This window comes from Orycteropus afer, unplaced genomic scaffold, assembly GCF_000298275.1.
Source record: "Orycteropus afer afer isolate SDZICR_OR568_19922 unplaced genomic scaffold, OryAfe1.0 scaffold00008, whole genome shotgun sequence".
NCBI classification, from domain to species: domain Eukaryota; kingdom Metazoa; phylum Chordata; class Mammalia; order Tubulidentata; family Orycteropodidae; genus Orycteropus; species Orycteropus afer.
Window position 1 is genome coordinate 2,294,912 of NW_006921595.1, and position 14,819 is coordinate 2,309,730.

General features: G+C 50.0%; 1 protein-coding gene across 1 annotated transcript; it reads right to left on the bottom strand.

The window, feature by feature from the left end:
* Nucleotides 1-330: 330 nt before the first annotated feature.
* Nucleotides 331-14,217, bottom strand: GHRHR (growth hormone releasing hormone receptor). Its single transcript, XM_007945379.1, has 13 exons — nucleotides 14,161-14,217; nucleotides 10,856-10,958; nucleotides 10,607-10,714; nucleotides 8,422-8,519; nucleotides 6,624-6,721; nucleotides 5,689-5,821; nucleotides 3,859-4,012; nucleotides 3,536-3,596; nucleotides 2,906-2,975; nucleotides 2,465-2,556; nucleotides 1,731-1,860; nucleotides 1,105-1,146; nucleotides 331-456 (listed from the first exon to the last, which is right to left on the bottom strand). Exons 1-13 carry the CDS (start codon nucleotides 14,215-14,217, stop codon nucleotides 331-333), a joined length of 1,272 nt encoding a protein of 423 aa, XP_007943570.1.
* Between the last annotated feature and the right edge of the window lie 602 nt (nucleotides 14,218-14,819).

Below are 14,819 nucleotides of genomic sequence, written 5' to 3' on the forward strand. Positions count from 1 at the left end.
CTGAAGCATACGGTGGACTTGACTCTCTGCACTTGAAGTTCAATTAGAGGACAAAAAGCCTCTTCCTGTTAGGGAGGCGCTCATTTACTCAACCAGGTGTCTGTCAGTTACAGTTACTGGCACCCCTGTGCCTTGGGCTATAGCCCCAGGCTTTAGGAGGAGGAATGATGTCTCAAGGCTGCCTCTGCTCAGGGCTGGGCAGCAACTTGGTGGTGCAGGGTGCTGAGGGCTCTCAAGTGGTGCTGATCCTTCTCGATCCCCTGAAAAAAGGTGGGCCCACCATAGCTGCCCAAGTGCAGGTGTGGACTCCAGTAGTGGCATGTGGCTAGCCTAGCACGCGGATGTCAGCACCTTCACCTCTGAGCCAGTGGGCATCGGCCACCTGGTGTGGGTCCTCCGGGCTGGCAGAAGCTCAGGGTCATGGCCATGCCACCTTCGTGAGATCTCAGTCCTCACCTCCAGGGACAAGAGAGAGAATGTCAGGAAGGTCCCACCGCTGTTTCTCTACTCAGCCCCAGTGAGGCTGAGGATGTAGGGAGAGACCATAAAGGAGAAACAGAGACATGGGCAGAGGAAGCCAAGGTTGGCCACAGCCACTACTAAGTACCACCTTTGGCGGATACTACTTCCTCCTTCCTGTGAGTAGTTCTGGTCATTCCTTTCTGCTCTTTTCTCTACCTTCTTTGTCTGGACATAGTTAAGACATTTATGGGTTGATTTCTTGAGTTTCTGGCCAGATAATTTCTCTGAGGCTGTTTTGAATCACTTCCACCATCCCAGTTCTGGCCACAGGAAACCAGAGTTGAGACGACTCAACGACACCTAACAACGACAGCAACTCCTGATCCCTAAAAGGCCTCCTCCAACCCCCCTGGTGAATGAACAGTATAATGTGGCCCTTTGCAGAGGGAGGATGGATAAAATGTTTACAAGAAGCATTCAGGTTCAGCATGATCCAGGAGCTCAGGATTTTTCACAATGGATCACAAGGGTAAGGTGTGGTGTGGTCTTGGCTCTATAGAGACAGGTCAGGAGAGATGGGGCCTTAGGGCTGGTGGGAAAGGAGGGTTCAATGAGTAAGGAAGAACCTAGAAAGTCACACACCTCTTGGTTGAGGAAGCAGTACAGGATGGCAACGATGAAACCCTATGGGGCAAAAGAGAATAAACTCCATCAGAACACTTTGGCCTGCCTTCGAGTTGTCTGCAGTCTTTCTACAACCTGTCTCCCACTCACATGCAGGCTGTGGCTTGATTCAGGCCTATACAAAAAGGGAATTTAGAAGTGTCCATCACTTACAATGTGCCTGACATATTGTCGCATGTCAGCATCATAGAAAGCCTGCCAGGGATCTACTATTGGCCTCATTTTCTCTGACATTTCATTTCTGCATCTCTCAGTAATGAGCACAGAGCCTGGCACATAATAGGTGCTCGATAAAAATTTAATAGATAGAAAGATAGATGAATGGATGGATGGATGGTTGGATGGATGATTGAATGGATGGGCAGATGAGTGAATGGGTAGTTGAATGAATAGAGAAATAGATGGCTAGAAGATGGACAGACAGATGAATAGTTGAATAGATGGATGGATGGACAGATGGAAGAATTAATCACCTAGTAACCCTCACCCTACCATAAAGTCAACCAAGACCTCTTTCTTGAGTAACAGCACCTCCTTCCTATCCCAGGACTCTGAGGGAAGGAGTGCCTGTGGAGGCCCCTCACCTGGAAGGAGCCCAGCCCAAGCTCAAGGGGCAGGCGGACGCCCAAGCCGGTGTGGTCAGGTAGGAAATTAAAGATGATGTAGTGAATTCCAAACAGAGGGATGAGAAGAAGGGTTGACTTGGAGAGACGCCTGAAGAAGAGGACAAGCCCTGGGCTCATAGTAGAAATTCTTCATGGTTCGCTCCTACTGTGGGCCCCTGCTCACCCTCACCTCCCACCACCTCTTCTTTTCCACTCTATGCACCAGCCACCCTGGTGAACTCCATCTTCCACATACACACCCTGGGTTTCCTTAATTCTCGGCCCTGGATCCCTCTGTTTCCTATCCCAAATGCTGTTGCCCAGTTTATTCCAGTCAAGGTCTTATGCATCTTTCCAAGTCCAACTCAAAGACCACTCCTTCCAGGAAGACTTCCCTAATTTGCTCTCCCCCCAACACACACACACACACACACACACACCAGGCTGCCACAGAAATCAGTCCTAGTCCTCATCAGCCTATTTGGCATGGTAACCGGCTGTGCAAAGTCTCCATCCTTCCCATACTATGGTCTCCTAGAGGTCAAGGACCAGATATGAAAATATAAGGAGCTGCATGGGGCTATGCACATCTGCCAGATGAAACAGATCACACAGGCTCCCACTTCCCCAGCTGCTCTTCCCCAACCCCACCCCAAGACACACACACACACACACACACACACACACATACCCCGCACCACATCACACAGTACCAGTACTGAGATGGGGTGTGGAGGCTGCCCTGAGCCGGTTCCAGTTTCCTCAACAGGATGCGAATAATATTGAGAAAAAGCCCAAAGTTCACCTGAAAATAGAGGTGCAGGAAGATGGAGGACAATTATCAGGGGATGACCTCTCCAGTCTCCCACCCAGTCTTTCACTGCAGTAGTGTCTGACCAGCCACCAAGGCACCACACTCATCAAAACTCTGATCTGGCGAAGGCTGGGCCCTGATTGAGACCACTGCCTTGGTTTTACCTGGGCCTGGGATATTAAGGCCCAAAGAGGGTGTCACTGAGAATTAGAAGCAGAACTGGGCTGGAACCCGGGCTTCCAGACTTCCAGCCCAGATTCGTGTCCTGCTGTGGATGACCCCTTGGTGGACCAGGAAGATTGATTGAATAAAACGAAGGGCAGTGGCCCCAGAGACTGACCCCAACCGAGAGGATGATGGGCCCCTTGATGATCCACCAGTAGGGGGAGCTGTCATCCAGATCCCAGCACCTAGAGAAAGAACAAGCCAGGAATGATGCCAGGGATGCCAGAATGCAGTAATGCAAAGTCCTCTTTTTGGTGGTAACACATGCCTTGTCCTCCTCTCATCTCTGTCCCTGCTGGTCTCCAGGTTGTCTCTCCTCTCTCTAGCTCTCAAGCCTTCTGGTCTCACCCCACCCCCGTTAGCCTTATCTCCTCTCTCAGCCAATTAGCCACCTCACTTCCAAAGGGACACCTATTCTTGCTGGGCTTACCTTTTCTTTCCACCTCGATGAAGACTTGTGTTTGCTGCTTCTTTGCTGGCCTCTACACTTGCCTTCTTCCTGAAGGCCCCACTGATGACCCAGACCCTTTGCTAGCTCTATGCCCTCAGCTCTGAAAACCTTAGCACCCCTTTCTTGCCACAGTTTACAAAAACTGCCCCTCTTCATCTCCCCACTTCCCACTCCAGGCTCAGCCTGAGAATTCACTGAGGGTAGGATCCAGGTCTCTTCCTCCTCTTCCCAACTTGGAAAGGTTTCCAGTTGTCCCCTCCATGCACCATGTGACCCTCTCCAGGTCAGACTCACGCAGTGTCCTCAAAGGCCCACTTGCAGCCCACCCAGCTGCCTGTGAAGAGCGCAGGAAACCCTGTGGGGACCACAGAGGGGATACTGAGTGAGATGTCTACATCCAAGATGCCAAGGCCCACCCTCCTCCCACCCATATGCCAGGGAAAAGCCTGAGGCCTGATCCTCTCCCCAAAACACTGCAGTGTGACTGTGGTCTGCCACCTCCCCTCTCTGGGCCTCAGGGTCATCATCAGTGAGGTGAAGGTACTTCTGTATGAGCTCCTGGCCTTCCTCACCCTCTGCCTCCCCCATTACATCCAAACTTAGCCCTTGGTGCTCACCCCAGCCAGCAAGAACCAGCCACCAGAAGGGGCACTTCACACTGGGTGATGTGGAAGCCAACAGACAGGTCAGGTAGACAGCTTCGGCTAGTAGCCAACTGAAGTTGGTCATGGTGGCAAAATGGGAGGTGGCGACGGAGACCTTGCACAGTGCCTGAGGGTGGGGGCCTGGGTGCTTCAGGGCCGAGACACCCACTGGGCCCCCGCCCAAGATACTTCACTCAGACCATGAACCTCCAGGGTTCCACCCCTCGGGCAGCCTCAGAGGGGTGCGGTAGTATAGTGTGGTGTATAGAAGCATGGATTTGGGATCCAAACAACCTAGATTCAAATCCCAACACTCATTAGCAGTGTGACACTCCCTATGGCAGAGCTTTCCATCCGCAGAAGGAAAAAACGACACCTATCTCATACCTTTGTCATGAAGAGTAAATGGCAACTCCACGTAAGAGTTGCTATTACTTTCCCTTTCACCCCATCCTTCCTGAGCTCAAGTCTATCCCTCTAAACCAATACATAAATAAATAAACCAATGGCTGTCGAGTTGCTTCAGACTCACGGCAACCCCAGGTGTATCACAGTGGAACTGTGCTCCATAGGGTTTCAAATGCCAGATTTTCAGAAGTAAATCACCAAAGCCTTTCTTCCAAGGCTTCTCTGGGTGGATTCGAACCACCAACCTCTCAGTTAACAGCCAAGCATGTTAATGGTTTGCAACACTCAGAGCCTCCAATCCACCTCCAGAACTGGGAATGTGGAAGAGCACTGTATCAAGCACAGCTCCGTCCCTCAAGTTCTTTCGTGTAGACTCTGCCTTCACCTATGGCTTCACTCTGTGAACCCAGCAGTTCTGAGAGGGAAGCTCTGAGTACAAACGGTCCCCATCTGGCCCCTGCACCACACTTCACACTGGGGTGACCCTGCCTATGACCAGGCTCTCTGCACTCCAGGCCTGTCCTCTACAACGCTGGATTCAAGTCAGACCTTCTTCTTCAGGTCATTTTGAAGATGAAAGGGGATGATATGTGGAAAGTATTGAGGGCAATGTCTGGCACATAATACAGGCTCAATATAGATATAATTGCTACTTCTTTCATTCATTAATTAAGGTCATTGGTTGGTATGTTCAGTCATTTATCTGTCTACTTCCAGAACATTTTTAGAGCATGTGCCTTGTGCTGGGCTTCAACGCCCAGCCTAACTTCCTTTTTTTTTTTCCCCCAGTCTTCTCTTATCCTCCCCAACCCCCTTTCCCATACTGACTTGTCACTTTCTCAGACATGCCGTATGCCTTTTGACCTTCTAGAGTTTGTTCACACTGCTCCCTCCCTGTGATGTGTCCTCCCTCCCCATCTCCCTGTCATTGCTGCAGACCTAGCTCCAAAGCCACCTCATCCCTGAAGCCTTCTCTGTCCTCACCTAGCTCTCTGCTTTTTGTATGCATTTTGTCCCCTAGGAGCCCTGTGTGTTTCCTGAGGGAGGGACCCAGCTCTCTGTCCTCCACCCCTATCCCCATCCCCAGCCACAGACACAGGGATGAAATGAAAAAACTTGTGGAATGAAACAAGGTCTAGACTGGAATGCAGAATGCAGAGCAGAAAGTAGACTACAGAATACGGAGTGAACAGTTGACTATGGAGTGTGGCATGGATTAGCATGGTGGTCTAGACACAGTAACTTAGGATTGACTAAGTTGGGTGTTTCCTTCTTTGGGAACTGGCAATAACACAGTCCCAGGGTCAGCCAATAGACAGGGCAGTATTGGGCAGACTCATCTAGGTCTTTAATCCATCCTCTTCTCCCCACCCCACCCCCCACCATGGCCGTTACAGTGGAGAAGCTGCAGTGGTCAGTGTTGTTGCCATGGAAGAGAGCAGCATCCTTCAGGAACACAGCTCCCGCCTTGAGGATGAAGGTGGCAAACAGCTGGGTGTGGATGTAGTTCCGGGGGCAGTGGAGCCTCCTGGAGGGGGTGGGGGAGATGAGAAACAGGAGGCCAGGTGGGAGAAGGGCTCTGGTGTGTTTACAACAAGGGTCTGGCTGAGTGGGCTGAGCAGGGCTGGGAAGTGAATTGAGTTGAGTGAGTTGAGTTGAGTTGAGTTGAGTGAATTGAGTTGAGTTGAGTGAGTTGACTTGAATTGACTTGAAGTGAAGTGAACTGGAGCCCTCAGTTTTAGCTTTGCAGGACAGCTCAGTCTCATTGAGGGAACTGAGGAAGAAACCAGACTTTGTCTTCAGGAGCTCAGAATCAGGGAGCTTCAGAGGTAAAAATAAGGGCCTGGTCTGTGGCAGTCTCCTGGACCATCAGAGAGACAAGACTCACCTCCATAAGACAGAGAACAGCACAACTTGCTATGATCAGGGGCAGAGTAAGGGGTTCAGATTTGAAGACTAGGGGGAGGGCCTTTAAAGGAGGTGATGGTCAGAGGATTGGAGCATCAAGATGTGCTGTTGCATGCCTCTAGAGGAGGCAGAGTATTCTGAGAAGCAGATGGATTTGGGCTTTGAATTTTGACAGATATAGAAACATTGAGAAAGAAGGAGGCAGGCATTCCCAGGAAATAGAAACAGCATGAGCAAGTGTGGACTTGGGAATGAGTTCTTGTGTGTGAAAAGATGGATCTATATGCTGGGGGAAGGGGAGGGAACCCAGAAATGGACAGGGAGCCTAGATCTGGGGAAACCAGCAGAGAATCAGACTTGGTCTTCTGGATGATGATAGGGAGTCATTGAAGTTTCTTGAGCAGGTGCTGAGGATAGCAAACCTGAGAGCAACCAGGATGGTGACGGCCACGAAGAGGGTTACCACAGAGATGCTGTGGCCCATGGTATAGATGATCTTCACCGTGGAGAAGTAAGATTTCTGGGGAGGGTGGAAACAGAACAGATCTTAGCTCCTGGGCCTTTGGAAAAAAAGGGAGGCTCTGGGCTCAGGCAAATGAAGCATTTTCAACTTGACACCTGGGGGCAGGGAAGTCCTTACCACAGAAAACCCCTCTATGCATTGAAGCTCTTGTTTCCAGCCTGGCTTCCACATGACCCATGGTCAGGGCAGGGCAGGGGAGGGGGACCCAAGCTTTGTCTTCCTCACAGGGGGATTACATGATAAGCAAAATAAGTATGGCCTCCTGTGCTTACTTACTAATAGATATTGAACAGTTTCACAGGTTTTTAACCACATCCCACGTGAAATTGTTCACTACAGATTAGTAAGTAAGCACAAGTAAGCCCAGGCTTACTTTGTTTACTGAGCACTTCAACCCTGTCAAGGACTGTAAATTTAACAAGAGGTTGTGATTGTGTAGGAAGGTGCTGTGGGGTTGGGAGAGAAACAGATGCCAGCTAGCCCTAGAAGCAGTATCTTTGATGTGGTTTTAAAAAATCCAACACTGTTCATGCTCACTGCTGCTCTAGGGGCAAGGAGAGGCAGCAGAAAAACCTATGCATGTCTCTGGGAAATGACAAAAGCTCGAGAGGAAATGGGGCTTGTTTATTGACATGCATTTTGCTCACAGGTTTGGGAACACAGCGTCCTCAAATATAGGGAACAGCTGGGGACAGCCACAGGGAAGCAGGCAGGCAGACAAGGAAAACTCTTGCCTTTCTTGCCTATGTGGATCAATCGAAGTCCATCCTGGCCTCAGAGACAGGAAACTGAGGATATAGCCTAAAGGAAGGAGTAGTGCCTGACACTGCCTCCCATCCCAGTTCCCCTGTGGAATTAAGGCAACCAGAATTCTCCTTAGAAGTGAGAATGGCCAGACTTCATCTTATGTACTTTGATCATGTTGTCAGAAGGGACCCATCCCTGGAGAAGGATAGTATGCATGATAAAGTAGAGGGTCAGTGTAAAAGGGGAAGACCCCCAACGAGATGGGTTGACACAGTGGCTGCAATGATAGGCTCAAACATAGTAAGGATTGTGAGGCTGGCGAGCGGGACTGAGCAGCGTTTCATTCTGTTGTACATACGATCACTCTGGGGTGGAGCTGACTTGACAGCACCTAACAACAACAGCCTCCTTCTGACTCAGTTCTTTCATCTGGAAAATGGTCAGACTATGCTTACCTTTAGGGGCTGAGGGGAGAGAAACATGAGATTATGGGCATACAAGTGCCAGCTGGAATTAGAGGATCTCTGGATGTACTTCTGGACTTGAATTTCATCTACTTAACCCAAACCACAGCAATGCACAGTGACCGGAGAGGGGAAGGAACTTACTCAGGGTGGGGAAAAAAAAAAAAAAAAAAAAACCCACAACAAAGGCCTGGAGTCAGAAAGGGTGCATCAAGAAGATGGTGACCAGTACATTTCCTACCTGTTCTCTGCCTTCCCCCATCTCCAAGCTAACAGTAAGTGGCCCACAGGGTTACCCTAGAGCAAATGAGAGTAAGGGCCCCTCTACTCCTGGCACTTTACTGTCATCTGCTGGAAGACTGCTGTAATTAATATTCCAATCTGATGATGTCTACAGGGAGCATAGCGACACTCACAGTTCGCAGTCCACCCACCACCCATGCAAACTCCCTCAAGGAAGGGTCCAAGAAGCCAGGAACCTCTTACCTCCTCGGCCAATAGCTCCAGGGGCACAGGGCAGGCCACAGGGTAAGGCGGGAAGGGCTCGGACCAGCCCATAATGGTGCAATCCCGCTTCACAGCCCCTGGGAAGAAAGGAGAGTTGTCACAGTACGGGTGAACTTGGAGACATTATGCTGAGTGAAATAAGTCAATCACAAAAGGACAAATATTGTGTGAGACATCTATTATAAAAAGTCAAGAAAAGGTTTGCATGCTAGAAGAAAAGTATTTATAGTTACCAGGGATAGAAGGAGGAGGGAGGGAAAATCACTAACTAGACAGTAGATATGTATTAATTTGGGTGAAGGGAAAAGCAATACACAGTAAAGGGAGGTGAACATAACATGATTAAGGCAAAGGAAGACTGGGAGGTATGCAAGAGTAAAAGACAGCGATATAAATACTATGACATACACAGTCCTGCAATAACAGTAATAAAACCAAATCAAACCCACTGCCATCACAAACAATAAGTTACAAGTGGATACGGAGGTAGACATGTAAAGTGAACAGGTGTGAGATGGCATGTGGGAGTCCATCCATAAGCATGTATGGGTCTGGCAGAGGATATTTCTACATACATATTTGTATGTGCTGCAAATATATCCACATAATATAGTAGAGCGTACAAGGGAAAAAGTTATGCAAACTTCTTAGCCATAACCAAACACCTTGAGGAACTGATTCACTAGGCTTGAGGGCTTAGGACCACAGTCTCAGGAGACATCTAGGTCAATTGATATAACATAGTTCACAAAGACAATGGTGAGTAGCAACTGGAATCTTGAGAGCTTGTGAGGGGCCATCTAAGATATAACTATTTGTCTTCTCTCTTCTCAAGCAAAGAAGAGTGAAGAAAATCCAAGAATCAAGGAAACAATTAGTCCAAAGACCGCATGAACCACAGCCTCCACTAGCCTGAGCCCCGAAGAATTAGACGGTGCCCAGCTACCACTACTGACCACTCTGCTCAGGATCATAATAGGAGGTCCTGGGAAGAGTGGGAGAAAAAATGTAGAGCAAAATTCAAAATCATAAAAAAGACCAGGCTTACTAATCTGATAGAGACTAGTGGAACACCCAAAGATTATGGCCCTTAGGCACCTTTCAGTCCTAAAACTGAACTCACTCCCAGAGATCACCTTTTAGCCAAAAAGTAAGCCAAAGAAGTGAACAGTAACACCTGTGAGAAAAGTGGTCCTCAGAATTATCAACCACACAAGACCAAAAGGGCAGCATTTGCCCAAAAACAAAGTTCAAAAGGCTGGAAGACGCGGGGAAAAAAGACGAACAGAAATGGTGGGACTCAGGAGAAAGCTCTGAGGAAGGGGAAAGTGCTGTTACATAGAGGAGGTTGCAGTTATTGTCCCAAAATAAAATGTGTGTAAATTTTTGAATGGGAAACTAATGAACTCTGTAAACTTTCACCCAAATCACAATAAAATGTTAAAAAAAAAAAAAAAGTGGAAAAAGAGAGTCTCAGATTGTGATGCCTCCTCTCTGCCCAGGATACCATTGAGTGACCCTGGCAGCATGTGCACACACAGATCCTCTTGGTAGCAGAGAGAGAGTCCTGCCTGCAGCACACTCTGGACCCTTGCCTTAGTGGCCTCAGAGCCACCAGCTTGAAATCCTTCCCTTGAAAACAAAATGCAGAAGAGTTAGTGGGGACCAGAAAGGAGTGAGGCTAGTCCCTGGGGTCCTAAGGGCAGGGTGAAGAAAGGAGGCCCTTGGCCCTTGATGGGGCTGAACACTACACACACCTGGCCAGGGAGGCGAGGCAGAGCAGTGCATCCATCCTAGGCGGCTGGTATCATCTGAGCGGTCAGGCAGAGGGGCCCTGCCATCATCCACCCTGGCAGCCAGCCCTTCTGTTAATATTGGGAGAACATTGGCCCCAAGCGGGGCACTGGGCCCAATACCTGCACTCTCCACCCACTAATTCTCATGTCGTGGATGTTCAATGTTCTTATTCTCCCTGGTTTAAAGGTAAGGAAGCTGAGGGTAGGAAGGTTGACTGACTGGCCCAAGGTCACACTAAAAGAGGAGAGATTGGTATTTAAATCCAGATGGTCAGCTTCCCAAGTCAGAGATGTGTCCACCATGTTGGACCAGATGAAGCCACCTCCCTACTCTGCCCCCAACCCACACCATGCCCAGGACCCCTTACCTGGCTCTGAGCTGAAGTGAGAGAAGAAATCTGGGCAGGGAAGCGTGACCCACTCCCCAGAGCCTGCCTTCGGCCAGCACAGCAGCCCATCCCAGGTGCTAGAGCAGCCTAAATGGAGAGAGACAATGCAGTGTCAACTCAGCCCAGGGCAGGGTCACCCAGCACTCTGAGCTGAGGCTGCAGGGGATCAAGGGATCAGAGAAGCTTCCTCCCACCCTTCAGCCCCCACTTCCTCCCCAAGCCCTATACCCTGGGTGGTGTTGGGCATCCTCTCTGCTGCTTGCAGACATGCTTGCTCATCCTCTCTCAACTGTGTGATGAAGTCACATTCTGGGGGCACAAGGGCCAGTACCTGCAGGGAAGAGTTATGGGATGAGCCAAGCCCATTGGGTGCTCCTTTTATGCCTTCTTGTCCAAATGACCAGAGTGCAGAGACAAAGTCCAATTTCTTTCTGTGCCCCTAATCTTAATCACATGGCCTGGCTCACAGCTCATAAAATGTGTTGGATGGATGTTTGGATAAGTGGATAGATGGATGGCTAGATAAGTGAATAGAAACTTAGGAATATTAGTAAGTGTATTGAATTCTTCAAAATTTTCTGGAGCTCCCCGTCTACTACGGCAACTGCTGCCATGTCCAATAATCTGTGAGGGCATCCATGTTGGACAAGCCTCAGCAGAGTTTGCAGACTAAGACAGACTAGGAAAAAAGGCCTGGTGATCTACTTCCAAAAATTAGCCAATTAAATACCTGTAGATTCGAACAGAATATTGTCTAATACGCTGGGGGAAGATGAGTGTCCTATGTTGGAAGACATTAAAATACACAGTGACCACAGCAATGGACTCTAGCATACCCATAATCATGAGGATGGCACAGGGCCATCAAATGTTTCATTCTGTCATTCATGGGGTCACCATGAATCAGATCTGACTCAACAGCAACTAACAACAGTCTAGTTTGAAATACTAGCCCCGTGAAGAATGCAAGGAACATGACAATGGGGCTAGAATCAAAGTGGGGACTTAGAACACTGGAGTGGAGACAGTAGACAGTGGATGACCATCCAGGAGGGACCCACAGACCTTCCTGCAGACCAGTGGCCTAGGAGAAAAGGAAGACACAAAGCCCAGCAAGTGGGGCCACCCCTACTAGCCCTGCCCCTGAAGGGGGGGGCCACTCTAGTCCCTGACCTGCAGAACCCACTCCCCAAATTGCAGCTGGGGCTCAACTGCTCATGGCTCTGCCATCTCCTGCATGGCCCTGTGGGGTCTCAGGCTGCAGATGCCAATCACCACCCAAGTTCTGAGTTTCTTATACTCTGCTGTTGGGTCCCCACATAGACTCAGTGACCTCAGGCCTACATGGGCCCCCATCTCATCTGCCCACAACATATGATACATAGGAATGAAAGAAGGTAGGGTGGCAGAAAAGCCTCGTGGGGACATTCTTACCCAGCAGCTTAATTGTACCCCTGGGATGTTTAGAGAGTTGCTGTCTCCACCTGCCCTTCCTCTTTGTCCACTATCAGGTGAGCCCCGGCCCTTCTGGGACATGTCAGAGACTTTCTGAGGAACCACTAAGGCCAGAGTGGCTACGGCATTGGTGGGCAGCCTCCCACCGAGAGGATGGACAGACAGCCCCCCCCCCCACTTCCTCAGAGAAAGAGGAAAATACAGGGAAACCCAAGTAGCAACCCAAGATGTGGAGTCTCAGGGCCAGCTAAAAGGTGCCCACTGTTGACAGAGGTGGGACTAGAAAGGTGACCCTTTCCAGGATTGACCGTAATGCTGCTCCCGGCTCACCCCAGCTCACATACTGAATCCCACTCTGCCCTGAGGGCAGACTCCATCTCCTGGACACTGGCCTCTCCTGTCCTCGTGGAGCCCACACTGGGAGGCACCAGTGTTTTGCTACTGAGTAACCACCAGAGGGCCTCAGTTCCCCTCTAAACGGAAAGCTGTTAGTGCGGGCTGCACACAGTTGAGAGGGATGAGGCTTCCCTCATGGTGATGAAGAGGGCATAGAAGGTCCATGCAAGGTTCTCCATGCCCAGGGAACAATGAGTGTGAGCCTTAAACCAGCTCACACTCAAAGCACAACAACCCTGTGAGCTGGTAGTACTTCTCCTCAGTATCAAGGCAGCAAGTGAAGCTCAGGAAGGGTGAGGAACTTGCCCTGGGCCACACAGAGAGTTTCATGGAGCCAGGATTCAAACCAAGGCCTGTGTCCCTGGGATCAGGTACAGCAAGTGGGCTGAGGGTGTCAGCTCTCCGTCCTCCCGCCCCCAGCAAGCCAGTGGAGCTGAGGCAACACGGGAGAAGGAGACCTCAGTCCGTGAGGCTCCAAGGAGCTCCTGGGAACTGAGGCTGCCCCACCCTGTACCTTGGGGCTCCCCTCCTTGTCCCTGCTGCCACATCCTGGATGGAACATTCTGGAAAATATGCTGGATAGTCACAGTACATACAGCAGGACTCTGTCTGGGTACACATTTTCCAGCATTCTAGGCCTCAGAGAAATATCTGGTCCAAAAAAAAAAAAAATTTCTTTAGGGCATATTGTGAAAGAAAGAGTCCCCCAGGTGCTGGAGTGGAGCAGCTGGTTCTCCAAATACTATTTGGGTCCTACTTGGTCCCAGGGCCAGCTCTGGTCACATACTTTTAGAAGGAAACATCAGAATTAGAGTGTGTTGAAGTCATGGAAAGACAGAGGGCCCTGGAAATCTTATCAGAAGGGGAGTGTGTGTAAGAATTAGAGATGCATAGCTGCGAGTAGGGAGCTCTGGTGGCGTAGTGCCTAAGGCACTAGAATGCTAACCAGAAGGTTGGTGGTTCGAACCCACCAGCCACTCCTCGGAAGGAAGATTGAGCAATCTACTTCCGTAGTGATACTGCCTCAGAAACCCAAGGAGGGGTCGCTATGAGGTGGAGACGACCCGATGGCACATAACAACAACAACAGCAGCTGAGAGTGGGAGTCCCTGAATGGTTCAAATAGTGACACACGGAGCTGCTAACCAAAAGGTTGGAGGTTTGAGTGTACCCAGAGGTGCCTTGGAAGAAAGGCCTGGTGATCTACTTCCAAAAAGTCAGCCACTGAAAACCCTATGGAGCACAGTTCTCCTCAAACACACATGTGGTCACCATGAGTTGGATTTGACTCAAAGGCAATAGGAATCTGAGAGAAAGAGGAAGCTTGAGATGTGAGAGGTTGGGGCTGACATTGTCCCCCTAATTCTGAGGTACACCTTGGGAAGGACAGATCTGGGTGACCCCCAGAGGGCACAGGCAGGTTCTGAAGGGAACAGCAAGGAGAACCACTCAGCTCAACACTAAAAAGGGCGTTGTTATGGTAAAGACTCCCCAGAAGTGGTACAGACTACCTGGTCGAGGGAAGGAGGAAGCCCCTGTGTCAGGAGTTCTAGCCAGGGCCTGAGCTTGCATGGTAGGGACCCCTGTGCTGGGCAGACTCCAGCTGAGCCTCTATCTGGTCATGAGGCTCCCAGTTCAGGAGCTCAGTGGGAGAGGCAGGATGGCCTGAGCCGGCTACTCACGGTTGGTAAGAGACTCAGCAAGCAAAGGATAGAGGTTGCCCACGGTTGCCTGTGCATAGTGGGCTCAGCCACAACTCCGTCAGCAGGGGAGCCTTTGCCTTCTCTCCTCTGCCACCTTCTGTCCTCTGCTGCTGCAACTGCTGCTGCCACCCTCTGCCTCCCTTCTCATGTGGCTATTGCATAGTCAAGAGCCATCAGAGAGAACAGAACTGGCTGAATATTCACCAGGTTGCAGGGCACCTTGTCCAACTCAACCCTGGCCCTGGGACTGGGACAACAGATGCCCAGCAAGGAGGGGCTGAACCCTTCACCCGCTTTCACCCTATCTGCAAGTCTGTCTATGTGTTTGTCCTGATGCAAGGACCAGAGAGGTGACATCCACAGAAACCTTCCTTTCCCCAAAGCCAAAACCAAACCCACTGCCTTTGAGTGCATTCTGACTCATCGTGACCCTATGGGCAGAGTAGAAGTGCCCTATGGGTTTCCAAGTCTGTAAAACTTGTACAGACGCAGACTGCCTCATCTTTGGGTTTGAACCTTCAAAGTTTTGGTTAGCAGTCCAATACTTTAACAATTACACCACCAGAACTCCTTTTCCTTGCCCCAGTCAGTCAATATTCTTAACCATTTTCCTTCTAAGCCCAACCCCCTGTTTGTCT

What these genes read in the sequence shown, in the direction of transcription:
- GHRHR (XM_007945379.1), bottom strand. Translation starts at nt 14,217, where the DNA reads ATGCACAGGCAACCGTGGGCAACCTCTATCCTTTGCTTGCTGAGTCTC. An exon ending in TTGGGCTGGGCTCCTTCCAG is followed by an intron (nt 1,147 to 1,730) that starts GTGAGGGGCCTC and finishes TTTGCCCCATAG; the next exon opens with GGTTTCATCGTTGCCATCCT. An exon ending in ACTGCTTCCTCAACCAAGAG is followed by an intron (nt 457 to 1,104) that starts GTGTGTGACTTT and finishes TTGTCCCTGGAG; the next exon opens with GTGAGGACTGAGATCTCACG.